Source organism: Aotus nancymaae, unplaced genomic scaffold (assembly GCF_030222135.1).
Source record: "Aotus nancymaae isolate 86718 unplaced genomic scaffold, 86718_ANA_hifiasm-v0.15.2.pri h1tg000051l, whole genome shotgun sequence".
Classification (NCBI taxonomy): domain Eukaryota; kingdom Metazoa; phylum Chordata; class Mammalia; order Primates; family Aotidae; genus Aotus; species Aotus nancymaae.
In genome coordinates, this window is record NW_026988465.1 from 8,755,237 (window position 1) to 8,782,870 (window position 27,634).

General features: G+C 44.3%; 1 protein-coding gene across 1 annotated transcript in view; it reads right to left on the reverse strand.

Annotated features, from left to right (window-relative positions):
- Window positions 1–27,634, reverse strand: part of ADTRP (androgen dependent TFPI regulating protein) — a 59,575-nt gene that overhangs the window by 12,152 nt on the left and 19,789 nt on the right. The window contains exon 4 of the mRNA XM_012440360.2: window positions 7,561–7,676. Within this exon, the coding sequence (XP_012295783.1) occupies window positions 7,561–7,676 (116 nt within the window). The remainder of the gene's footprint in view (window positions 1–7,560; window positions 7,677–27,634) is intronic.

Consider the following 27,634-nt stretch of genomic DNA (forward strand, 5'->3'; position numbering starts at 1 on the left):
AATTCATCTGATCCAGCAATTCCACCTCTGGGTATATGCACAAAAGAACTGAAAACGGGCTGGGCGCAGTGGCTCGCTCCTGTAATCCCAGCACTTTGGGAGGCCGAGGCAGGTGGATCACGAGGTCAAGAGATAGAGACCATCCTGGCCAACATGGTGAAACCCCGTCTCCACTAAAAAAATACAAAACTTAGCTGGGCATGGGTGGTGTGCACCCATAGTCGCAGCTACTCGGGAGGCTGAGGCAGGAGAATTGCTCGAACCCAGGAGGCGGAGATTGCAGTGAGCTGAGATTGCGCTACTGCACTCCAGCCTGGCGCCTGGCGACAAAGCAAGACTCTGTCTCAAAAAAATAAAAAGAATTGGAAACAGAGAATTGAAGAGCTACTTGTTCGCCCATGTTTATAGCAGCATTCTTCACATTAGCCTGAAGGTGGAAGCTACCCGAGTGCCCACTGATAGATGAACAGACAAATAAAATGTAGCCTATACATAGGTATTAAAAAGGAAGAAAATTTTGACACATGCTACCACATGAATTAAATTTGAAGACATTATGCTAAGTGAAATAAACCAGTCATAAAAGGACAAATATAATCCCTTTTCTATGAGAAAGCTAGAATGTCAAATTCATAGAGGCAGAAAGAAGAATGGTGTTTGCCATGGGGTGGGGGAGGAGGCAGTGGGGAACGCGATGGTTGGATATGGTTGGTTTGTTCCCACCAGGCCTCATGTTGAAACGTGATCCTGTGTGTGTTGGTGTTGGGAGGGGGAGCCTAGTGGGAGGTGTTTGGGTCATGGGAGGGACTTCCTAAGAATGATTTGATGCTGTACTTGTGGTAGCAAGTTCCAGGAATGGATTTTTTCCATGAATGGGTTGTTACGACTCTAGGATGCCTCTCAGGTTTTGTCCTTTTCACACTTAACCATTTCCCCTTTGACCTTCTCTGCCACATTGTGCAGCAGCAGTAAAGCCCTTGCCAGGAGCCAGGGCCATGCCCTCGAACTTCTCAGCCTGTAGAATATGACCTAAATAGACCTCCTTTCTTTATAAATTACCCAATCTCTGATTTTTTTTATAGTGACACACCGTGGACTAAGCCAGGGAGTCATTGTTTAACAAGTAGACTTTCAGTTTGGGAAGATGTAAAAGTTCTGGAGATGGATGGTGGTGACAGATGCACAAAATGTGAATGTACTAAATGCTGCAGAACTTACAAATGATCACAATGGCAAATCACTTACAATGATTACAACTGTACATGTTGTGTACCTTTTACCACAAGTTAGAAGTCTCTAAGGAGGTGTCAATCTTAGAGTCATACAAGTGTAGGGTTGGCATTTAGTTCTTCGCCTGGGCCCTGCTAGTATCACTCTGCTCTCCCAAACTTGTCTAGATGTTCCTCGCAGATTGAGAATGAGGTGACTAGAACAAACAATAATTATCATCATTATTACTAATATTAGAATTCTTTAAGATGTGCATTCCACAGATGCACATCTTAAAGATATCCTGATTTAAGGACAGGATACCTATAGTGCTTCTCATATGCCTGGCTACTTCTCATGGCGGGACAAAGAATGTATGCAGCATAGAAAATAAATATTTTCAAGTAGATAGGAGTCCGTGAGGAGATCTGAATATACTCCAAACAAGTTGCATTACTTAATTCACTTTGTTTACTTTACATACTTGAAATTAGGGCTTCTAAATTCCCATGCACATTTATGTAAGATAGTCTACAAATAAGGACATCCCCCCAGAGGTTTGGAAAGCTTCTGTTTACTTTATGTTTGCTTCCTTCAGCATAAGGCTTGTAAAGGAAAGTGCCCAAGGTAAGCTAACGAATTGTGTACTTTCGTTAAAGAGAAAGTGCAAGGGAAGTTATAGGTGCAGTACCTGACAGTGGGGAAAGAAACAGAGATACAGAGTATGAGGCACGATGATGGTAATTTACCAAGGGTACTCAGCAGAGAGGCATCGGTGAGGACACAGTCACTGTAAGTTGACATCACTTCTTTATGGCTTGCTTGAAGATGAAAGAGAGAGAGGGGAAGGAAGAAGGAAGGAAAGGAAGGGAGGGAGGGAGGGAGGGAGGGAGATATGTTTGAGCTGGATGGTCCCAGTTGAAAGTCACATTTTAGGAAAAGGTAACAGTGGCTCTGGGAGAGAGTTCACATTGCGGGGAGAAAGAATTGTTGATGCTGGAAATGGCAAGGTGGCTGGTCCTGGAACTCAGCTTCATCCACCCCTTGGCAGCTTTTAATGTATTCTCAGGGTAAGATGTGTATGTGTATTTGTAAATGGGGCATGAATTTAAAGGATTGTTACTTCTGGGAACCTAAGAAACTTTGCTGAGGGATCTTACTCTAGTCAGCATAGTATAAAAGAAAGTAATTATCTCTCTTGCCTCATAGGAAGTACTTTGGGGAAGTGACTTTTACAAACATCTGCCCCAACGCTGGGTGATAGCTGTGTATCCGTGCAGTGCTTGTACTGGGCACACAATACCTTACACACTAGCAGACACCTGCAGCATCAGCAGGTTTCTGGTCTACCAAGAGCAGCGTGAGGATGTGCTCCAGGCCAGCTGGAGTGCCTGCTGTGGCTAGTAACATTGTTAATTCTACCAACACAGGGGGATGATGGAATTGACAGTGTGGGCATCAGCACTGGGCGTGGTGTGCTAACCCTTAACACAGTGCCACATGGGGATGCTGGGCTCAGTGGGGATTATGGTTTTGCCATCTGCGTGGAAGAACAGTGCTCAGAATACTGTTGGGTTGTGCAGTGCACAACAGTGGCATGTGTGAGCACTCAGCAGATTACTGGAACTCCTGAGGGATGGAGGTTTTGGAAGATTGGGCCAAAACCTCAAGGCAGAAGGGTGCTTGGGGATATCACTGGAACTGAAATAACCATTCATAAAAAATAAGACATTGTGATCAAACTGCATAGCTTAATATGCTGGCTAATTTTTATTTTTATATTGGTCTATATTTTATTTTGTTTCCCACCTCTTGTCACTCCAGCTCATTTGAGGCACTGTTGTCAAGATTGACATTCTGAAGCATAATTTGCTGGCCAAGTTACTAATACTACTCACCCTTTCTTCCACGCCATGCAAACAAACTAAAGCAACAACAAATGCTCGCATTGCATGTACTATGTCCAGCCTCCTCTAGTCTGCCATCTGCAAGCCTCCACAAGCGAGTCGTCCCAGGGATATTTCTCATTCGTCTCTTTCACAAACAGGTCCAGCAAAGAGAATTACTGACCGCTGCTCTCACGCGTTCCGCACTCTCCTGGCCTTGGGACTTTGCTCCTGCTCTTTACTTTCTCTCATTTTTTTTTGAAGCTTCAATCCTGCTGGTCCTTCAGGGCTCAGATCCAATGCATGCCTTTCACAGTGCCCTTCCCACACCACGCAGCTGGATGCAAACTCTTCATTTCTCTGTGGCTTCTTGTGTTTTTTTATGTTTTACCACTTTCCATCTTCTGTTCTTATAATTTGTATGCATGGGTCATCTCCACTTACTAAGGATAAACCCCCTGCAGGCTGAAGCCTGGCCTTATATAACATTGCTTTTCTAAGCAGACCCAACCATGTGTTAGGGAAAATATTTATTCAATAAAAGAATGAATAAAAACCAGCAGAAGAAACTTTTCTAATTTTTTTGCTCCTCACCACTGCCTCAGGAAGAACTAGGTGAGGTGTTTTGGGGTAAGAGAGAAGGGAGGAAGGAGTGAGCTACCGTATTTGAAGGTGACAAACGCTTTCCAAAGGAAATGAAAGATTTGCAGTCATTACTATTTTGCAAAGCTTTATTTTCCTACGAAGGGCCAGCCCTTCAATTTTGCAATCTGAAAAATAACTAAAAGCAACCACCACATGTAAGGCAGTCCCCACGGTCTCAGGGACTATTTTTAGGTCATTGTAACATGGTTTCGGTGGTGAAATACTTCTCCAGCTCGGCTTCACTGCCGTTTTTCTGACTCATGTTTGTTTCTCACGCTCCCTCTGGCCTGAGCCCATGCTCTTTACCTCATTCGTGCTATGCCATTTCCCCATTTGACCATCCAAACTGGCACATCTAACAGCGGACCCACAGCCACTTCCCTAAAACATCTCCATGGGTATCTGCAGTTGGTGGAATGTGATAGCCGTCTGTGGCTGTGAGGACCCAGGGCCCCAGGAAACTGCATAAAGATGGGAATGGCAGGCACCAAAGAGACTGAGCTCCTTTAACCGGTGTGTGGACAGAAACAGAGATGCTTCCATCCATAAGACAACATCAAACACCCTCCTGTAAGTGTGGATATTTAATTGGTTCTAGCAAAAATGGGGCTTCATGGACCAAATACCAACTTAGTATTTTTCATGAAGGATGAAATCCCAAACCACCTCAGTTCCCTTCTGGGCCCTGGGCCCACCCAGTCACATTCCTGCTGCTGATGGGTCTTCATCCATTCCCTCCACTCCCTTCATTACCAGCACTTCAATGTCTAATCCAGGCATAGAGCTGGGAACAACACGTGAAAGATTTCAGAGTGCTGAACTAGGTCAAGCTTTGTGCATGCCCCCACATCCAGCATTTAGCTGAATGGTTTTGCACACACTGGGAGTTGAACAAATACCTGGCCATATAAACACAGTGGAAAGAGAACTGGATTTGGAAACAGAAGACCTGTTTCAGTTGGCTCAAGTCCCAACTTTGCGTCTCTACCCCACCTCTGCCATATGACCATGGGCATGTCATCTGCCCTACGGGAGATTTAGTTTTCCAATGCTAAGTGATCTCTAAGTCACCTCCCATTGCTCACACTCTCTGATTTTATTTGTGAATTGATTGATGTTATCATCAGTAGGCTAACATCAGCTCACCTGAATTACCAGCAATGCCACCAACTGGTCTACCTGTCTGATGTCCACACTTCAGCCAGAATCATCTTTCTAATCAGCTTTCTTACATAAACCACATCATTTCATTTCTCTGATGATAATACTTTTCTACAGAAAAGCACTGGTTTAAAAGTCCAAACTCACTGATGGGGATTTACAACCTGGCTTTACCCAGTCCTCCAATTCAGCCATACCCTCAGCTCCTCCAGCCCTTTACAGATGCTGTTTTTTCTGCCTGAAGGTCTTTTCCACATCTCCTTTGACCTATTCTTACTCATTTCTTGGGCCTCAGCTTAGACAGCGCTTCCCTTTAAAAAGCCAGTCCTGCCCATCTCTCTGTGTGCCTACAGCATCCTGGGCTTATGCCTATTAGAGTCCTATCACCCTGTCTCCCACTGTCTGTTAATGCTCCTCTTTCCCCAGCAGCCTCTAAAGGCAGCAGCCTGAACATCACTGTATCCTCCATATTTTAGCACAGTACCTGGCGCTGATGAACCATTGAATGGATAAGGGATGTACTTGTGCCTGGCTCCCATCTTGTTGCATTTCTTTCTCCAATCTCCTGATTACCTACATCATGGGAGCACCTGCCCAGGTACTGACAAGCCAATCTCCTGGCTACTACTTCTCTCTCTCTCTCTCTTTTTTTTTTTTAGACAGACTCTCACTCTGTTGCCAGGCTTGAGTGCCGTGGTACAATCTCTGCTCACTGCAAGCTCTGCTTCCCCGGTTCAAGCAATTCTCCTGCCTCAGCCACCCGAGTAGCTGGGATGGTGCATGCCACCATGCCTGGCTAATTTTTGTATTTTTAGTAGAAATGGGGTTGCACCATGTTGGCCAGGATAGTTTCGATCTCTTGACCTCGTGATCCACCTGCCTTGCCCTCCTAAAGTGCTGGGATTACAGGCAGGAGCCACTGCACTTGGCCTTACTTCTTATTTTTATAGCCACTGTAACTTTCCCCAATAATAGCAGTGGCCTTAGGTGCCCTTTATCTTCTTGGTCCCCAAAAAGGAAAAGAACAACAAAGGTCAGATATGTGAACTGATAATCAACTTTCAAGTCCTTAGGTAGAAGACATTAGTAAGTCAAAGGTGATAACTTCTATATATGAACTACACAATTTACCCTTGGCAATGAAAGGGTAAGTTAATGTCCAGCAAAAAAAAAATACAGCATACAAATTCATGTGTACAATCGGCTAGCTTCTACTTTGCTTCTCTTCAACATGTGCAAGAACAACAACAAAAAACTTTATGTGTCTACACTTTTACCCCAGTCCAGGTCCCAGATACTCTGTCTTTAGGGATATATTCCTTTGTGTTAGGCCAGGGTATGGCAAGCACATAGCATACATCCTACCACTGCCCACCGTTATGCTCTTAAAAGTCAATGCCTAATAATCACGCAACTTTTTCTTGGTAGTGCCTCAGAATCCTTCTCAACAGAGTGCTCCAGACATCAACTGTCAGTAGGTCCCAAGCTGAAGCCCTGTTCTCTGAAAGTTCCTTTGTTAAAATGTGAAGGCTCCAGAGGCTGAAGAACAATGCAGAGCACTGGAGTCTTGGGGTAGATTTATTGAGCAAGTGCTTTCTTCATGATGGGAGAAGAAAGATTGGGGTACTCAGGGAAAGAGGGACATAGAAAGGTGGGAGGGGTAGGTACCACAAAAGGGAAGGAAGGGCTAGGGAGGAAACAGAAAACGAGGTCTGGGCACCAAGTTTATTTGCCCTAAGACAGAGGCTGGTCGAGTCCATAATACAGGCACTGCCAGAGCCCAGGTTCTTTGGAATACACACTCTCTCAGCTTCCATCCCTGACAGAGCACTGAACTGAACTGAACTAAACTTCCCCCATATAGGGATAGGAGGGTTGTCCAGATTGTCACACATGAATAGCTTATGTGTTCCTTCCTAGAGAAGGAACGCTGATGAGCTTCCAATCTGCAGGTCTTGTGTTCAGCACGCCTCTTTCTTTCAGTAGGAACAAAAGCATGGTGCTATATGAGAAGGTTATAGAATGGAAGAAAAGTTTCTCGGTCACTGGGTGAAAGGCCAAGCATGTTCCCTTAATTACAGACTATTGGGCAGCGTTTCTGAGAATGAGTGTTGCCAGGTGGTTGAATGACGGAATTTAGGCCAGCTATCGAAATCATCTCCCATGCAATTGCCCAAATGCCTTCTAGGAGCTCTGATGCCAGCTGCTGATGCAAATAAGCCCATCATGAAACAGGCAACAGAAGTGGATGAACCCAGCACGCTCCGCCTACTACATGCCTTTTTAGGTAGAATGTAGTTAGATGCCTCAGATTGCTCAGCCATTCAGACATGTTCATTGAAAATGGAACCAAAAAGCAACATTTTCTGGGAAAGTGAGGTGTGTGGCTTTGCAATGATTAATTCTTCCTGAGAGAGAGACGGGGGAAGTTGTGACTTGCTGCGCGTGGTGTGTGCACACCTGCATGTTTCTGTGCATGGAGGTTTCCATGGGCATTAAAATCAAACAATAAGAATCTTTCTTACCTGGAAATGTAAAGATGGTTAAATCCTTCTTAAGCCAAGATAAAGGGATTCTGACAGAACAGTATACACTTCTGGAACTTCCCTCAGGGCCTTGAATGACAAGCCTAAGTTGACCTTCTCCACGCGATTCTTACCTGCTAACATAAGCAATGCTGCCAGCAGCCAGCAAGGTGAGTCCTGTCTTCTTTGACGGATAGGAGTGCGGCCTGAGGATGACTTCAGTCAATGTGATGGGCAATATGAAAGTGTGCTGGAGGAGAGAAGATGGCAAATCAGAATGGCAGGGTGTCCTGGCTGCCTAGAGTGCCCATAATTCTCTGTTCCCCTTTCAGTCTACCTCTTACACACTGCTAGATGGACTTTTCCAGAACTTCGTTTAGGTCACGCTCCCTAGATACCCAAGGACCCACAGTGGCTCCTCCTGCCTACCAGATTAGTCCAAACTCCTCTGTCTGGCTACCAAAGCTCTTGCAATGTGCCTCACCCTCTCTCTGGTCCTGCTTATTGCCCTCTGCCCCTCTCTCCCCCTTTTTTTTGAGGTAAGGGGAATGCAGTCTTGCTCTGTCGCTCACCCATGCTGGAGTGCATTGGGGCAATCTCAGCTCACTGCAGCCTCTGCCTACCAGGTTCAAGCGAATTTCCTGCCTCAGCCTCCCAAGTAGCTGGGATTACAGTCAAGTGCCACCACACTCAGCTAATTTTTGTATTTTTAGCAGAGACGAGGTTTCAACATGTTGGCAGGGATGGTCTTGAACTCCTGACCTCAAGGGATCTGCCCGCCTTGGCCTCCCAAATTGCTGGGTTTATAGGCCACCATGCCTGGCCCTCCTACCCTCTCCTAAAACACACACACACACACCCTTACACGCATTCACATACAAACATGCACACACACTCATGCATACATACATTTGTGCACACTCATGTACATGCACGCACATATTCACACATTTGTGCATGCACATTCACACATACACACTTAGGCATATTCTCACACACATTTGTGCCCGCACATGCACATGTACACACTCATGCATACTCTTATACACATTCACATATTTGTGCACACATACACGCCCCCATGTGTGCACACAACCCTCCTCCATTGGACCGAGGCTGTCTCCTTCACCCTCCATTGCGCTCAGCATGCTCGCTCACACTTCCAGCCTCCTGTCCCTGCTTCCTCTCCCTGTGTGGACTGTGCCTTCTCTCCCTGGGATTCAAATCCTCTATGTTCTTTGCAGCCAATGCAATCTTCCATGATGCTGTCTCTGAATTTTCCTATTGCTAATTTCTCTCACTCAGCTCGACTGCATTTATATCCTGTGCCATGTAGTCTAGCACTTATGGTGTATACTCATAAGCTCTGGGGGGCTGGAGAACACATTCTACCGATCTCTGCATTTTCCTGGTGCATTTAGCAAGGTGTAACTGAGCTCAGTCCTGCCGAGGGTGGTAGGTGTGTGGGGTATGTGTGAGCCTACCTCTGAAACCCCTGTGTCCTCCCCATCCTTCCCTGCATCACCCTCTCCTTAAAACCATCTGCTTTCTTACACCCTCCAAACCCTTAAAAATAGTTTTTTTGTTTTTTTTTTTTGTTTCTGTTTTTTTAATGACATAAGGAAATAACTTTAGGAATGGTGGCGTTTTCAGATGCAAAGACTGCTGCAGCCTGCTCCCCTCTTGGCGTAGAAGCTGACCTGGAAAGGTCACTGGAGTATGTGTGCGGTGTCTTTTCATTTACTGGTAACATTTATGAAGCCCTTCTGCAATCCTCTGAGCTTATTGGGAACATGTAGTAGTGTTAGTATTTTATGTTTTTTTATAGTCCCAGCTATCGTTCCTCCTTCACTCCTGCTCGTCAATTTCCTCAGCTCATGGCTGCCTCTTTCACCCACAGTCTCCACCTTCAAGCTCCCACCCCACCCTCTTCCTCAGCCCCAAGGCAGCTGTGCCAGCCCCTCAGTTAGGTCAGTCTCTGGAGCTTGGGAATGTCACTGCATTCTCATGCCCGGCAGTGCAGCTGGAACTCTGGGGGTCAGCTCTGGGCAGTCTTTGCTGTCATTCATACAAGTCTTGTGCTCAGGAGGCATCCCCAGGCGGCAGTAGCTTCCTCCCACCCGAGCTGAGCTGGTGAGAGCAGGCAGAGATCACAATGACCTGCAGATGACCAGAAATGGGTCAAGTTTTGGTGGGGCAGGAGCAGGGAGAGAAGGACCAAGCTGTAAGTACAGGGCAGCACTGGGTGAAGAGGACCTCTCACAGTGCCCCGGTCAAGGCCACAGTGGGGTGGCCCAGAGCACCTGGGTGTCTCAAGGGCCCTGTGCACCCTGAATTTCAGCAACAACGCCTAGAGGAACAGCACTGCAGACAAACCATGGCTTTTACATAATTTGCTCCAGGTTGGTCCTGAACATACTGACTGGTTGGAGAGAGAAATGGAACGACACCCGCCCTGTCACACCTTGCATCTTTCTTCAGCCTGACTCTAGGCTGCAGCTTCTGTGTCTCTCCCTTTAATAAAGGAACATGGCTTCTAAGGGTCTCTAACCTAACCCTGGGCTGGTGACCAAATCTCTCTGAACTTCAGCTTCCCCAGTTATGAAATGGGGACGGTAAATAGTACATAACTCCAGGGGTGCTGCTATGGGGACTGGGGTGCGTGCATGTAATAAGCTTAGTCTTTGGCCTTACAGCACTTTGGTGAGCATCTGCTGGGGTTGTCACTATTATCAGTGTGACTGCTGTCTTTCATCTCATTGGTGGGCCCAGGGTGGGGTGCGGGCAAGGGTCTGGGATAGCCATGGCTTCAGGTGCTTAGATGGACTCTGGCCTGTGGTCTGCTAGAGACTGTGGCATGCCAGCTACTCGAGTATGGTTGACCCTGGGCTCCCTTCCCAGCCAAGGCCACCTCCGAGCCCTGTGGATGCTCAGTGACTAACAGGGATGCTCTCTTCAACCAGAGGCCACCTCAGCAGGCAGGAGATGGAGCTGTCTCCCGGCACAGCCACCTGCCTCTCTCTCCCAGCCTTCCAGCTACTGCAGCCAGGACGATCCAACCTCTATTAAAAACCATTAACAGGCCCATTATACTGGTCATTGATCTGACGAATTTTATTAACCCTGCCCACAGTCAGCAGCTCCTGTCCTCTACATTAACGATCATTCGGAACAGAATTCCCGTGGAATAATGCAGTGCGTTTGCCTTAGGAGTAAATGGGTTCGCGGTGATTAATGCTTTTACAGCAAACAACTCGGGAATGCATGACTGGTCACCTCTTCCAGGAGCCTGCCCTTTGCAAGTGACATTCAATTGGATTTCCAAATGAATTCTCCCTGATGGCTTCTGGGAAATTTACTTCAGTGATGTCATTAGTGATGGGCCATATACCTTGACTTCATCCTGACTAAAAGGTCTTTGCAAGAATTACATTTTCTGGTCGGGACTGTGAGTGGGAATGAGGAAAAGAACTTTCTGAATATTGAGCTGCTGTGAAAAGCCAAACATGATGCAATAAGCCTTCTGGTGTTTCAAACGAACGAGTATTTCACCTCACTTTGACATAAATCATATGACCTTTGTCAGACAGTACATATTTCCAAAAAGAGGAAGAACAAATTCAGTAAGAGAAAAATCAAATATGCTTTTTGCTTCCAAAAAATCTAATAATTAGGCTGGGATTGACAAAATTAGAATGCTGCCAAAAATTACTGGAAACACTGACTCATTCTGTATTTCAATTAACAGTTTCTCAGTTTCCCTTATAAACAGTGAAGCTGACAAAAATTAATTATCTCAGAGGGGGTAAAATATTTCCTTCCAAAGTAAACAAAACATCAGGGGCTGAAACAATAGCATGTGTAAACAGACGGGATGTAATGGAGCTATCTTCCCTTGTTGTAAAAGTCATCATTTCGGTAGATTTTCCTTTAAATGTCTCTTTCCAAATGGAACGGTTAAAGGACAGTGTTGTTCTTCTATTCAATTATACCTTCTCCCCCCATCCTCCATATAAAGCCGACTTTCATCTGAATATCTTGGAATGAGAAGTACCAGCATGAAGTATTGATTTAAGTATTAGTGTAATAACACACTAGGTTCTCTGCTTACAAAATAGCCTTGCAGATAAGTACTAAGATTTACCAACCCAAGACAATTTTTATGAGGTTGCGTGAGTGACGACATGGAAAATGATCATGATTTGAGCACTTCTTTGTACTTGTTTGTACTCACCTCATACAGGTAGATAAGCGGCTCCATTAAACAATTTCCCTGCATATGAGGCTAAACTTACAGTAGGAGGAAGTTTGCCTGACCCTCAAGAAAGAGGCAAGCCTTAATCATGAGATAACGTATGGAGCCGATAGGTCTTTATCACTGTCATAGTGGCACCAGAGACTGAATCTATAAGCCTAGGCTGATCACACTCTTATTCTAAGGCTCTTAAGGGATCAAGAGCACTTAATTTTCTCCAGTGAAAAAAATTCAGAGAGCCTACATATTGTAAAATCAGATGATAACATAAAAAAATCTAATCTCTGCGTCTTTCCTCTATTTTATTTCCCTTCTGGACTATCTCTTGTGTTGAGATTGAGTTGACCAAGATAAATAAACTGACTTCTACCCTCTCAGATGGGTCATTGAGAGGCTTTCTCCTTCAGATGCTGTTTCTATATCACCTGCTGCATATTTGCCTTAATACTCTCTTCCTGTCCTCTATTCAGGCCACACTCCGATCTGAGAATTTGTTCCTGATATTGGCTCTTCCCAAACTGAGGGCCTTTCCTCCAAGTCTCTGTAATCATACCTTTGTTTATGTTACTAACAGATAAATATTTTTAAGTGAAGTTTTAGTGCACGAACAAGATCTCATTTCTGGGTACATTAAGGAGGATTTCTTTTGTTTACAATATATTAAATATATCATTTTTAATTGAAAAAAATGGAAGCCTTCAAAAAATCTCTTTGGGGAAAACACATGACCAAAATATCAATTAAAACTTAAATGTAAATACAATAGACATAGAAATGGAGGCAAAACAAACCTTACTCCATCATATCCAGCTTATTATTACACTGCTGGATCGCATTTCTTAAGCTTAAAAATTGCATGCAAGAAAGGCATGCAGTAATAGTTGTTTTGTAAATTCCAGTAAGGCAATCTCTGGTTTTGATAATATCATCCATTTGCCAGCTAAAAACTTTTACCTTCCTCCTCACTAACTTCCTGTGCTACAATTTCTGCCTCTAACTCCCTGCAGGTAGAGACAATGATGATGATCTGTGACATTTTTAGGAATAGTTTGTATCTGAAAGCAGAGACCATCTGTATCCTCCATGTTCCTTACATCATTAAAGATACAGTTTTGCTCTAAGTAAATCTGATCTCTAGAAACCTGGAAATGTGCACATAGGCTATAGAGCTTATATCTCTATGGTACTTAAAAAAAAAAAAAAAAACCTTACAATTATGCTATCTGTCGCCCAGGCTAGAGTGCAATGGCGCGATCTCGGCTCACCGCAACCTCCACCTCCTGAGGTTCAAGCGATTCTCCTGCCTCAGCCTCCTGAGTAGCTGGGATGACAGGCAACTGCCACCCCGCCTGGCTAATTTTTTTTTTGTATTTTTAGTAGAGACAGGGTTTCACCATCTTAGCCAGGCTGGTCTGGAACTCCTGACCTCGTGATCCACCCACCTCGGCCTCCCAAAGTGCTGGGATTATAGGCGTGAGCCACCGCGCCCGGCAAGACTAAAGTTTTTAAAGAGAATTGGGTTTGTAAAAATTCCCTTTTCTACTTTCTAGGAACTCAAGTGCACAGGCTACACACCACTGTCATTAAAGAGTCAACATTAAAATGCATGGACAGGAAGGGACTGGGGAGATAAGTCACCCACAGAAAGAGCTATTGGCGTCTCTTTGATCTACACCGTCAACCTCAGTGGCCTAACACAGGTGCCCAGCCTGCAAAGGCAAGTTATATGGCAAAGAGCGGTCATGTTTGCAATTTACTCTGAAATGCACCAAAAACAAGATGAATAAATGGATGCATAGTGGAGAGATTCACGAGAAAGCCGAAACAGTAAACTATTAACAGTGGAATCTAAGTGGTGGGTGAGCCAGCTATTCCCTGTAAAATTCTTTCAACCTTGCTTTATGTTTGAAATTTGTCATAATAAGACATTGGGGAAAATATGAATAGTCTTCAGTGATCCGGAAAGAGAAATGAATGCCCCACTGGGCCAGGGAAGAAAAGCATACTGTTGTTTATGACCTCTTATGTGACTTGAACAGATGGTTGAATGACAACTTTATGAATCTTCTGAAGAGAAGTTTTTTTTTTTTTTTGAGACGGAGTTTTTTTTTTTGAGATACAGTCTCACTCTGTCGCCCAGGCTGGAGTGCAATGGCGCAATCTTGGCTCACCACAACCTCCACCTCCTGGGTTCAGGCAATTCTCCTGCCTCAGCCTCCTGAGTAGCTGGGATTACAGGCATGCGCCACCATGCCCAGCTAATTTTTTGTATTTTTAGTAGAGACGGGGTTTCACCATGTTGACCGGGACGGTCTCAATCTCTTGACCTCGTGATCCACCCACCTCAGCCTCCCAAAGTGCTGAGATTACAGGCGTGAGCCACTGCGCCCGGCCTGAAGAGAATTTTTAAGGGATCTTTTACTTACTACATTGTTGTCCTTTGGGTTAATATGTAATTTGGCCAATATCTCAAAGCATCATTCTGTTACAAAACTAGTTGGCTTTGAAGGAATCCAGCCTGGTGAAGAAGTGGCAATTTGGATTCTAACCAGTTAAGGAAAAAAAAGACATGGGCTCTTAGGACCCTACAATCAGTAATCAGGAATATATCTGCCTCTTCGTGTCACCTTCCCCTCCCTCTCCACCCCTCTAAATATCCATATCCCTTCCTCCCCTTGAGCTCTCTCTGGCAATCATAACACCCTACACACCTGCTACCATTGCTGACTCACTCCTTGACTCCTCACATTCAAACTTCACTCACTTTTCTACCAAAATGCTTCCCATAGCCACTTATTCTTTTATCTTCCCAGGCATCACTTCCTTAGCTTTTCCCTGTATTGGTACATACAATCAGGTGCATAAACTGCTACATTGCAATCAGGCAAACCTAAAAAACAAGTTTTAGTGTTGCTACACCCCAGCTCAAAAACCTTCTATGGCTCCCTATTGCCTCTATCTATACACTTTCCCTCATCTCATCTCATTTCTCAGAGCATTTCAGCAGGCTTCCTTCCTTCTACTCGGTCTCCTCAGTATCCTTTTGTTTTAACCCATTTTTCTTCTCTAGTATTCTTCCTTTTTTTTTCCATGTTTTTAACTCTTTAATTTTTTCTCTCCCAGCCAGCCCCATACGTCTGTGAGATACCTTACCAAAAAAGCCCATTCATTAACACAAGAAGACGTAAACAAATATCAGAACTCAAAAGAACGCTGAAACACAAATACATCACCAGAAGGCTTACTGGGCTTCTATTGTTGAGATTCAAGTTTAGTAAGATGTTTCCAGACAGGGAAAGTAAAAAGAGATGAAATGTACACACTTCCTATTTTTTTTTTTTTTTTTTGGAGAAAGTAAATTTTTCCCCCTACCCATTAGGCGTGAAAGAAATTACTACCATTGCATTTCATTTTAGCGGGACTAAACCTCACGGTGACCTCAACAGTGTCCCCGCAGCAAACAGTTCAGAGGTCTAGATTCCACAAACTGTAATCTGGAGGTGAAATAACAAAGCTCAATCAAGTGAAGGAGTTGCTGCCAGTGAGGAGGTAATATTTTATAACTGTGTAGCCTTCTGTGATCTGAGCAGTAGAGGAGCTCCAGACGTACCATTTTCCCCATGGCTGTTTGTTTGTTTTTGTTCCAATGGTAAATCGGACACCAGCCAGGATTTTATTCTCTGTTTAAAGCCTGGAGTGCAGGCATTACCACTGTTGATAACACAGAGATCTAAACACTTGGAGAAATTAAAAGAGTCAATGCTAATGTTGAACCCTTTTACCGCAAATGAGAAGCCTCACGAAGGAAACCACCCCAGCCCTTCTGCCTTCGGGAGGCTGCGGCCCACCTTGCCTTCGCGTGGATGCTCACTCTTGTCTGCTGCAGCTCCTTTGGTCTGCACTCGACACTTCAGTGCTTAACATTATTTCATTTTGTTTTTTTCACCATCAATTTCATGTGTTTTTTTCCCCTTCCTTTTCTCAGAGAGATGATAAATAAACTCCTTGAGGGCAAAGCACTCATCTATTTTTTCAGGACTCCTCTCCAGCCTCTCCTTAACAAGCATTTTGACTGTGTTTCTTGTACACCTGTCTGCTGTAGGATCGAGTCCTTAATGTGATCTGCAGAGGTCCCAGGGGTCTGTCTTTCCGTGCCCACGCTCTAATTACTCCACACTCCCACCTGAAGACCAGGTTGCCTCTCTCACTGCGGATACAGCACTCACCTGTTCCTCCCTCCCTCAGCCCCCTTGGCCTTCACATCACCTTACAGGGCTCACTGGCCCTTGGCTGAATCCTGAAACTCCAGCAAGTGCCCTTTCTTAGCAGAACTGACGGCTCCTCTGTGCTCATTCCCATCATGACATGACACCCGTACATTCGTCTAATACTGACCGAAGTCTTCCAGAGATGGAAGCAACTCAAGGCTTAGGGTCACCATTTTCTCTCTAGTGCCTAGCACAGTGCTTAACCTACTCTGGCCACTTAACATCAGTGACATTAATGAACGGGTCAATGAAACAAAGTGGGACAGAAGAGGAAGGGAGGTCTTCTGCGCAGCCTGGGAATCCAGCCCAGATTGCTTCACTGGACACCTGCAGCCACATAGCAGGCTGCATTGAGGATGGCAGGGTTGCAGAATCAATCCCACTTCCAGCTGGTGACCTTAAGGCTTTCTCACAGCTGTAAATGGCACCCCAAAGCATGGAAATGGGTGTTGGAAGTCAATATGCTTTGGATATTTGTCCCCTCCAAATCTCATGTTGAAATTTGATCTCCAGTGTCGAAGATGGGGCCTAGAGGGAGGTGAGTGGGTCATTGGGATGGATTCCCTGTGAACAGCTTGGTGTGTTTGAGTAATGAGCAAGTTCTCACTCTTAGTTCCCATGAGATCTGGTTCTTAAAAAAGAGCCTGGCACCTCCTCCCCTCTCTTGCCTCCCTTCCTCTCTTGCCATGTGACATGACGTCTCCTTGCCTTCTGCTGTGAGTAAAAGCTTCCTGAGGTCCTCACCAGAAGCCAGGCAGATGCTAGCAGCATGCTTCCTGTACAGCCTGCAGAACTGTGGGCCAAATAAACCTCTTTTCTTTGTAAATCTCAAGTATCTCAAGTATCTCTTTACAGCAATGCAAAATGGACTGGCATGGGGTTATAGGAAAGCCTGTGAGCAAGTATCGCTCTTGGAAACAACAACAGGTGCCCACGCTAGAGTCACTAAATTGTAGACTCAATAAAAAGGCACCATGGAGTAGGGGCTGGCAGCCCTGCAGTAAGTCAGAAGATACGGGGCCAGCAGAGATTGTCCTTTGTTCATCTTGAGACTCACTGGTCTGTGGTTCCCCATTCTGAGTTGGGGCCAGGTGGAAAGGCCCCCGGGTTTTGCTTGGTATCTTCTCTATAACCCTCCTCTTCATCAATCTGTAATTCTCTCTCCTCCATGCTTCTTTGCCTGGCTTCACATGGTGCACATGGAGACGTGTTTTAAAGACAGAAACAGATGGGCAGCTCTCTGGAAAGCTGCTCCAAGTTGGAGGAAGGAGATTGTTCTTTTAAAGAAAGAGGAAGTTTAGAAAGCATGGGGATCTACTCTCACCTTTGGGAAACTGTGTGTCAGGACACCATCCCTTCCTTTCTGATATCTCATCATGATGCCAAGTAAGGGCTCCAAGTGTGTAAGCAGCTGGTTTCCCTGGGAGATAATAGCGGTTCTGGAAAGCACCCTGTAAGCAGAAGCTCTGGGGCACAGTTCCAAACCTTCCGCATGACTGATCCCATGACGGACGTTTCCACACTTTCTCCTTCCCACCTCTGGCCTTCCCTCCTTGCTGACCCATCAGGCTTTTCTAAAGGGATGTGCAGGCTGTTTTGTGACAATGGCCGCTACTCACTGATGATTTTTCTAAATGCATGTAATCAGTTGATTCAGGGTTAGTCTGTCTCTCTCTCTCTCTTTCTCTCTCTCTCTCTGTGTGTGTGTGTGTGTGTGTGTGTGTGTGTGTGTTTGTGTACGTCTTGCCAGTGGAGAAGGGAATGGCTAAGAGTAGGGCCTCAAGGTAAAAGACAAAAAGAAGTTTTCCTAGCAAATACCTTCATTCAATACCCATCAAATATCCCTCGAGAATCAGTTTTGCTTCAGCATCCTCGGTAACTGAAAGGTATATAAGATATGGTCTTTGAACTCAAAAAATATTAATGAATTTCAACTTACATTTGTTGTAACCCTAGGGTGTCAGTCTAGGACGAGGCTAGTGCTAAGGCGTGATGTGGAGGGGGCTCTGAAAGCATCAGGCAACAGCAGGCAGCACCGCATCAAGCCTTTGGAGTCCACAGTTAAAGACCACAAGTCCTTGTTAACTCAAAGAATGAGTTCCCTTTTGCAAGGCTCATTATGGCAACGTCTTCCAATCCTAAAAGGCTCGAGGGTTTCCCTTCAACAGCTTTTGTGACATTCCCAAGCTGTAGCTAATGATCTCAGAACGTGCCACTAAATTGTGTTTTGTTATTTCAAGATAAAAGTTAATTTTAATTCCCTATTATTAAAAACAGATAACTACATGTGAGAGGTTACTTTTTCAATTGTGAACATTTTTCTCTTCCTTTTTTTTTTTTTTGAGACTAAGAGTCTCACTGTGTCACCCAGGCTGGAGTGCAGAGGCGCAATCTCAGCTCACTGCAAACTCTGCTGCCTGGGTTCAAGCATTTCTCCTGCCTCAGCTTCCCAAGTAGCTGGGATTACCAGTGCCTGCCGCTATGCCCAGCTAAATTTTGTATTTTCAGTAGAGACGGGGTTTCACCATGTTGGCCAGGCTAGTCTCCAACTCCTTATCTCAAGTGATCCGCCGGCCTTGGCCTCCCAAAGTTCTGGGATTATAAGCATGAGCCACTGCTCCCAGCCATGAACATTTTTTTTCCTTGCTGAAAACTCAAGAGCAAAACAAAACAAAATAAAAGCAGAAGGCCATCTACAGGATGTCAAGCTAAAGACGTCCAGTAGCAAGTAGCATAGTAGATCTACGAGTTTGGAACTCAGAAGAGAAATCCAGCAGGAGACAGAGGTTTGGGAGCCATCAGAGTACTGACCTCACTGTATTCAGTGGTAGTAGATGAGATAACCCGAAGGGTGTCTGAGCTGGAGGAAGAGTAAAGCATACAGGAGAAAGCTCTGTGGAGACAACCAGCTGGGTTAGGGTTTCTAAACCTCCGGCCCGTCAATGCTTTAGAATCCTAAGTGTTTGTGCTTGGGGGAGGCGCTCCTGTGCATTCATTACAGGATGTGAAGCAGCATCCTTGGCTTCTACCCAGCGGCAGGCCTTCCCCACCCCCCAAGTTGTGACAATTAAAACTGTCTCTAGACATTGGAAATATCCCCTGCAGGGCACAATCCATCCTGGTTGAGAATCCCCAGTTTAAGAGATAGGCAAAAAAAGAGCATTTTGCAATGCTAATCAACAGGAGTGGTCAGAAAGTCTGGAGGTAAGGAAAAGAGGGAAATCCCCAGTTTAAGAGAGAGGCAAAAAAAGAATATTTGCAATGCTAATCGACAGGAGGGGTCAGAAAGTCTGGAGGTAAGGAAAAGAGGGAAATCCCCAGTTTAAGAGATAGGCAAAAAAAGAACATTTGCAATGCTAATCGACAGGAGGGGTCAGAAAGTCTGGAGGTAAGGAAAAGAGGAAAAGAACTATTTCAGGAGCGCTGTGTCCAGTGTTTTGGGAGGGAGTCAGGCGTGAGCACCAAATCTACTGGGTTTCCAGACAAGAAGGCTGTAGGTAAGCATGCAGGCCAGGCACTTGCCCCTCGTGTTTCCAATGAGCCTGTCCTTCCTTCCAGGCTAAGTCCTCCATGTCTTGTTGAGTGTCTGGGACCATTAGGGTTCAACCTCCTGCTCAGAAGATTCTTGGATATGGCCAGCAGCCTGAACACTGAGGGAAGGTCAGCATAGAAATGTTCCCCAGAGGCCACTGCCATCAGTCCCACAACCCCGAGGGTGGCTGGGAATCTTAACAAGTTTGTGAGTGTAAAATTTGGGCACCTGCACGCAGGACCAGTTGGTGACAAGCCCATGTGCTTAGAAGCCTCTATGCTCCTGAGAACACAAGCCTGGGGCATGGAGACAAACTTCCCACGGCCAAGAAACGTGGCTCGCTTCCTTATCACCATCTTCTCGGGGAAAAACTGAAACAAAATTTCTCGAAAGGTCACAAAATTCCTTCCCACCACAGAATAATAAAATGTGGCGTTTAGGAGTTCCTAGTTGTGTTGAGAGATGCCGAAAACCACACGCTTTTATTCGTAACCACTTTGTACCACGCGAGCTTTCCAGAATACCCCTCTGAAATGACTGTGCACTTTTTGGTTTCCAAACTCGGAAGGAACGCAAAGCACAAGTTCGTTTGTTTGTGTAGTGCACTTTAGCTTCCAAGCCTGAGTTTTCACGGGTAAACTCCTTTCTATTAAAAGGAAGAGAAACGCTGAAATCTCCTCTGCCTTGATGAGGCTTCTCTTTTTATGCTGCCCTCAACGTAAGCAGAAACTTGATGACTATTGGACTGTTGAAACTTCAAGTTCCGTAGCAGCCACAAAATAACTTATTCTATTTCTATTTGTGGATTTCCATAGCCATGGATTTACTTTTCACAGGCACAATGAATGGACCTCATTCCTAGGTTCTTTGCCCATCGACAAGAACCCCTGGTTGGATAGTATCAAGTATGTTACTCGGGGCCAGCAGCAGCCCAGCAAGAGTGAGGAAGGGGGAAATTGACCTATCACCTTTGTTTTTAGGAGTTTATCCCTTTCAACTTTTTAGCCCAAGTAGACATTTTAAAAATGTGAAGGGGCATTTGTGAATAGGATTTGAGCTACCAGATGGTCCATTTTCTGATGACTTGTACCTGAAGATGATTAGATTATATGCATTGTGCTGTAAAAGTCATCATCTAAAAAAATAAAGAAGCCACTAAATCTAAGTGTTATTTTCATTGGACATGCAACTCAATCTTCCAGTTGTCAAATATTCAAAGATTTCTGAAGTACCTTTTTTTTTTACCAGACTTACAATTTCTGAGATCCTGATATTTTAAAGCTTCTGACTCTGACGTTAGGTTAGTGAAGTATTATTTAAAAATATGTCAGTAAGAGTATGCATATTAATTAAAATGTTCCCATATATAAGCCTTAAACTAAACTCCCTGTGTCAAATGGAGACAAAAGACCTTTATTAAATACTACCAGAGAGGTTAAGTATTTTACTATTTCTGCCAATCACTGCTACAAAATAATATTCATTGTCAAGTATGAAATGGGTAAAAATGGAAATCTCATCTTATTATCGTCTCTTAGAGTCGCATGTCCTAAGATGATTATCAAAATCAGCATTTGCAAGCAATGGCCACTTCCTACTGCTCCTGATGGGTAGACCTGTGATCATCAGGGTTGAATTCTGTTTCAATGTCATAATTACACTGCTGGTTCTCTAAGCAGATAGAGGGAGGATGCACCAACATACCTAGAGATTTTTGTGTCAGTTGAGGTGTTCTCAAATGGCATGTGGAACTGTTTTAGTTGTCAGCCACTGTTAAAAGTTGTCAAGTACACATTCTGCACTCAACATAGAATCCCTGACATCAGTGATGTGAGTGAGATTCAACAGAATCCCAAATTTGAGCAGACCTTTCTGAAAGATACTGGCGGGTCCCCCTGCCTCTCACATAGCTTAGCATGTACGAGCTTCCTAGAGACAGAGCTCTTCTTTCTTGTCCTCATTTCTGCACCACTCTTCAGCTTTACTCCAGTGTAAAGTTTTAGAGGAAATGATAAATCCAGCAGATGCATGAAAGTAAGAGAAAGGGGATGAAGCTGGAGTAAGTAAGGCTGATGGTAAGTTGAAAGAGTTGGTGAGACTGAGGAGGGAGATTGCAAAACAAGGACCTTCTATATAAACGGACTTGGATCTTGGATTGAGAGAAAGATAAAGGGCAGAGCTGAAAATTCAGAAACTCAACATGAGAAACATCTAACAGTTAAGAATCCATGTGATGGATGTGTAATACATGGGCAAGTGTAATTACACCATCAAGAGGACTACCAGGTAATGTCCTGCAGAATTATTCCACTGGCTGGTAATCCAAGGACCTGGAGGTGGGAGGAAGATAGAGGAATTGGACAAATTTAAATTTCCAATTAGGTGCAAGGGGCTTCTTAGTAGGCAGAGAAGATGATGAGACCAGGAACAAGGTGTGGAGGCTGGCTTCTCAGCCTGTCAGCAGCTCCCTATTCAAGGCAAGGATGGAACTCCACAGCCTACAGTGTGTCTGCCTCTGGGGTTATTAAGCAACCAGAAGCATGACAGGGCCTTTTCTGTGCTGGCTACCTAATCAGGAAGAGGAGTGTCAGTTCTAAGCTGGCAGAGAAGGCGCTCTCATCCACCCAACAGGCTGCTCTTGGGCATGTTTTACGTCTGTCTTGAGATCATGGGAGTTGGCTCTTTCTTTCCACTTAGATTTTTATTTTTTGCTCTTAGTGTCTCAGCGAGATTTAGGATCTTCTGTTACGAGTTTCTCCAGCCTGGTTATTCTCCAGCATCAAGTCATTCTTCCCGTTGGGGTGTTACACATGGTTGCCATGGAAGTGAGCACTGCTTGATTCACACAGGAGGAGGATCACTAGCAGGCCCTCAATGGCACTGAATAACTTTACTAAAATTCCTAGTAACTTCTCAGAAGACATCTATACTTTTTTGATCACTGAAAACCTTAGACCTTGATTGAGATATTAGAATTTTTTTTTATTGGTTGTCTTCTGTTTAAAAAGCAGCCTGTTGATAATAGGAAATCACTGAATAAGAATTTTTAAAATATGCTATTCTCGAGCATACATTGGAAGTTCTCGGAACTGGGATTAAAAGGTGGCGGGGGGAAGCATGTTTTCCTCATCCTGGTCCCTGCTCTCCAGAGAGGAAGAAAGCAGGCACAATGTGTGCCTGGTTCTAGCTATGGAAAACCTCCACAGTGGACTGGTTGTCCTCTGGAAGTGTTCACTCTTAGACTCTCCTCTGTTTAGCTTAAGGTTTCTTGAGAGGCAAGATGGCTTTATTGTGGTTGTTCGGGTAACTCTGCTTCCTAAGCCCAGTTTAGCTTCTGATTTCACTGTGGCATTTAAGGCATTCAATTTCTCAGTGTTTCCCAGGTGAATGCCAGAAAAGATTCTAACCTGCTCTGGGTTAGGAAGTGAATGGAATGAATTTTTTTAAAAAAAAGATGGCTAGAAAGTTGTTTCAAAATAAGGAACCACCCATCGATAACACTGTAGTGCTAAAACCTGAAATGATATCCAAGTAAATATCTGGGTGTGGTGAATGATTCCACTTCATTTCTGCTCGGGAGCTTTGGTACATGTTCAGCAATGCTAGGAACAAGGGCCTTTCCTTCAGGATGCCATGGAGACATTCGTACATTGGCTTAATTTATGTGTCTCTACTCTCCTTAGACTCACATGAGAAGTTATTTCCCAATACTAATTGCTGGTCATTGTTGCCAGTCATGTTTTCTCTTTCTCATGTAGACCTGGTCTAGAATATGGCCAGAGCTTCTTTTAGAATTGAATGATGTAAGGGGGCTGGACACAGTGTCTCCCGCCTACAATCCTAACACTTTGGGAGGCTGAGGTGGGTGGATCACTTGAGCTCAGGAGTTCAAGACCAGCCTAGCCAACATGGTGAAACCCTGTCTCTACTAAAAATACAAAAAATTAGCTAGGCGTGGTATGTGCCCATGTATAAGTCCAGCTATTCAGGAGGCTGAGGCTACAGTGAGCGGAGATCATGCCACTACACTCCAGCCTAGGTTACAAAGTGAGACTCTGTCTCAAAAATAGTCATAATAATTTAATGGTACAGGGATGAGGAAATCACAGTTGGGTGACTTGATGTGAAACTGTTGCTTTTGAGATTGTGATTTTAAAGACATCTCATATGCGCTACCTTGGAAAAGTGTCATTTAAAAAATGCATTGAGATGTTACCATTGGGGGAAACTGGGCAAAAAGTACACAGGACCTCTATGATTTCTTATACTTACATGTAAATCCACAAGGATCTCCAAAAAGCTTTAATTATCAGTGAGTTAAGGAATAAAGGAAAACTATGCAGATAGTAGACGCTGGATATGTGTTTATACAAAGATTACGGAGGAAGAAATTTCTTTTTTTCTGACTATGGGACTGGGCTTGCTTTGAGTGATGAATGTATTAAGTACATGAGTATTAGAGTAAACACAGGTTTATGAATTTGGATCATATTCTCGACCCAGCTCTATCACTAATCAGTTCTGTGGTCTTGGGAAAGTTGAATAAACTACTCAAACCTCAGTTTCCTCTTCTGCAAGGTAAGTGGTTTGTAGAGACTGAGGCATTTCAGCTCTATGATTCTGGGTCAACATTTATGTCTCCAGGAAGCGACACAAGGGAAGATGAATTAGGACTCACTATTTGATAGCAACTAACACTAATTCAGATCATTACCAACACAGATTATAAGCAGTTTACGAAGACAATGAATGTTGTATTAAGCAACAGAACCAAAATGGGCATTTTAAGTATGTATCAGAAATATATTTTACTCTCTTCTTCTTTTGCCTGGAAAATGGAAGTTAATAAAGAAAAAATAACATACTGTATATTTCCAGTATTTCCCTACAAAAGAAATGTAGAGTCTGAAATTCAGGAAGAGCTTCTGATGTTTTTAGCAAGTCATAGAAGTGATTCTAATGCTAACCTACCCTATATAATGGCAACATCCCTTTAATCCCACTGTCTTTTACTCTCTAGTCTAATTATGGGGACTTAAAGGTAGAGGCTATTCCAGGTTCAAAAACTTTCTCCTTTGCCTTTGCCTACAGAATAGAAACAAAATCCTTAGCATTCATGCCCTTTAACATCTGACCCCATGTCTTTTTCCACACCTATCTCCTGCTTTTCCCCTCTTTGATACCTTTGTTCTTGCTAAACTAACTGTACTAGGTTAAATAGTATCCTCCTCAAAATTAATGTCTTTCCTGGAATCTCAGAATGTTACCTTATTTGGAAACAGATGCAAATGTAATTAATTAAGATGAGGTCATACTGGACTAGGAGGCCTTAAACCAATCTGGCTGGTATCCTTATAAAAGAGAAGAGGCACAGAGGCACTTATCTGCAAGGAGGAAGCGGTAAAGACAGACACACGAACAGGGGAAACATCATGTGATGACAGGGCAGGAACAGTAGTGATGTGTCCACAAGCCAAGGACTGCCGGCAATACCAGAAGCTGAGAAAGGCATGGAGCAGATTCTCCTCTGGAGCCTTCTGAGAGAGTATGGCTCTGCCAGCACCTTGGTTTCAGACATCTAGCCTCCAGAACTGTGTGAGAATACATTTCTGTTCATTTAAGCCACCCTGCTAGTGGCGCTTTGTTATGGCAGCCTAGGAAATGAATACGCTGATCTACTTACTCATGGTGCTCTGAGCCTGCCTTGGGCTCAGACATTTCCCTCCTTTGGCTTATTATTCCTCATAATTGGACATCAATTGCTGTCTTTTCTCTCTATCTTTTTTTTTTTTTTTTTTGAGACGGAGTTTCGCTCTTGATACCCAGGCTGGAGCGCAATGGCGCGATCTCGGCTCACCGCAATCTCCGCTTCCTGGGTTCAGGCAATTCTCCTGCCTCAGCCTCCTGAGTAGCTGGGATTACAGGCACGCACCACTGTGCCCAGCTAATTTTTTGTATTAGTAGAGACGGGGTTTCACCATGTTGACCAGTATGGTCTCGATCTCTTGACCTCGTGATCCACCCGCCTCGGCCTCCCAAAGTGCTGGGATTACAGGCTTGAGCCACCGCGCCCGGCCCCTTTTCTCTCTATCTTTTGCACGCCAGCTTAAATCTCCATCTCATTCATCACCTGTTCTAATCTGTGCAGTGGGAAGTTGGCTTTCCCTCTAAAAGTATGCCCATGGCATTCATTGGACCTTATCCTGCACTCTCTGATGGCACCTTGTGGCTTCTTGACTTTTTTACTATTGTCATGATGGGAATATTGTCTTTTATCCCCCGTTAGCCCAAATGGTGCCCATTCTGTGCCCAGCACATGATGATATTTTAATGAATACTGGTTGTTGGGTTAATGCTTTGGTAGTGGAAATGCAGCATCACTCTTCAAAAGGGGAATCCCATATGTGTAGCTACCTGAAACACACAGCCTCCAGGTTTCTCTGTGGTCTCTAAATCAAGTAGCTCTTTTTTTTTTTTTTTTTGAGACAGAGTCTCACTCCGTCACCAGGCGCCAGGCTGGACTGCAGTGGCACAATCTCGGCTCACTGCAACCGCTGCCTCCTGGGTTCAAGCAATTCTCCTGCCTCAGCCTCCTGAGTAGCTGGGACTACAGGCGCATGCCACCATGCCCCAGCTAATTTTTGTATTTTTTTAGTAGAGACGGGGTTTCACCATGTTGGCCAGGATGGTCTCGATCTCTTGACTTTGTGATCTGCCCGCCTCAGTCTCCCAAAGTGCTGGGATTATAGGCGTGAGCCACCGCTCCTGGTCGTAAAGTAGGTTTTTAATACCCTACATGAAGCACTTGGGGGTGGTGGTAGTATGCTGAGGAAGTGCAGCGAGGTGGGGTGTCGATTCTGGCTGCAAAGAGTAACATCTGGTCACAATCCATTAGTCTGCTCTATGATAGTTCAGAAAGCATGCACTCTACATCTTCGGGTAAATAAAGCCTTTACTCTCTTGCTTCACTTCTTCTGATCAACTTGCCGTGCTCTTGTTCCAGGCCAGTGTTGCAGAGAATGCAATTGAGACCAATATTCCTTTAGACAGTATGGAAGAAGGGCAGTCGGGCTCACCCAGCAAGGAGTGAGATGGGGCTGTGTAGTAACTCATGTTAAGTGACATTTGCAAAGGGAGGCCTACTGTTCACTAGCGAGATGCCAAGCAGAATCTCTTTGTTGGGAGTGACACTTAACCAGCAATTCTCTTTGAGGGAACAGGGGCAGAGACTGAAAGTGAAAGGAAAGAGGAAGAGTAGAACCTTTTCAAAAAACCTGAAGTTGACATTGTTAATATTTGGGAATGTGCTGTCACCTTTATCAATATCTTACTGATTACTACTCATCAATATCCTTTGAGATCTGATATCTCCTTCTCTGATCAGCCATTCTGAGCTTTATCTTTTCAACTTTTACCACGCTTTTTATCTGTATCATACAATCTCTATCAAATTACATATGTAGTGCCTTACTATTGATAGGTATCTGCAAAACTTTTTTTTTTTTAAAGAAAATACTTAGAATAGAGGTTATTACGTGAGCTTAAATAACTTATTGCTACTTTTACGAAACAGAACAAACAGAATTTTTTGCTATACGCAGTGTAAGACAGACTTTTCAAAACTGGGGTGGAAGCGGTTACAATGCAAAGACCTAGGTTTGCGTTCAATAGTGTTGCCTTACAGCAGAGGAGGCTGAATAATGGTCCCTAAAGATGTATATGTCCCAATCCCTGGAGCCTGCAAATATGTTGATATGCTACCTTGCATGGCAAAAGAGACTTTGTAGATGTCATTAAGTTAAGGATTTTAAGATGAACAGGCTATCTTGAGTTATCTGAATGGGTCCATTGTAATCACAGTGGTGCTTATAAGAGGGAGAGCGGAACAGCAGAGGCAGAAAGAAAGGTGTTGTGAGGATGGTGGAAGCAGAGGCTGGAGTGATGTGCTTTGAAGGAGGAGGAAAGGGCCATGAGCCAAGGAAGGTGGGCGGACTGCAGATGGAAGAAGTAAGGAAACAGAGCCTCTTCCAGAGACTCCTGAACAAATGCGACTCTGCTAGTACCTGGATTTTCTCCCATACAACCCATTTTGAACTTCTGACCTCTGAACAGTAAGATGACACATCTGTACTGTGTTCAGCTATGAAATTTGC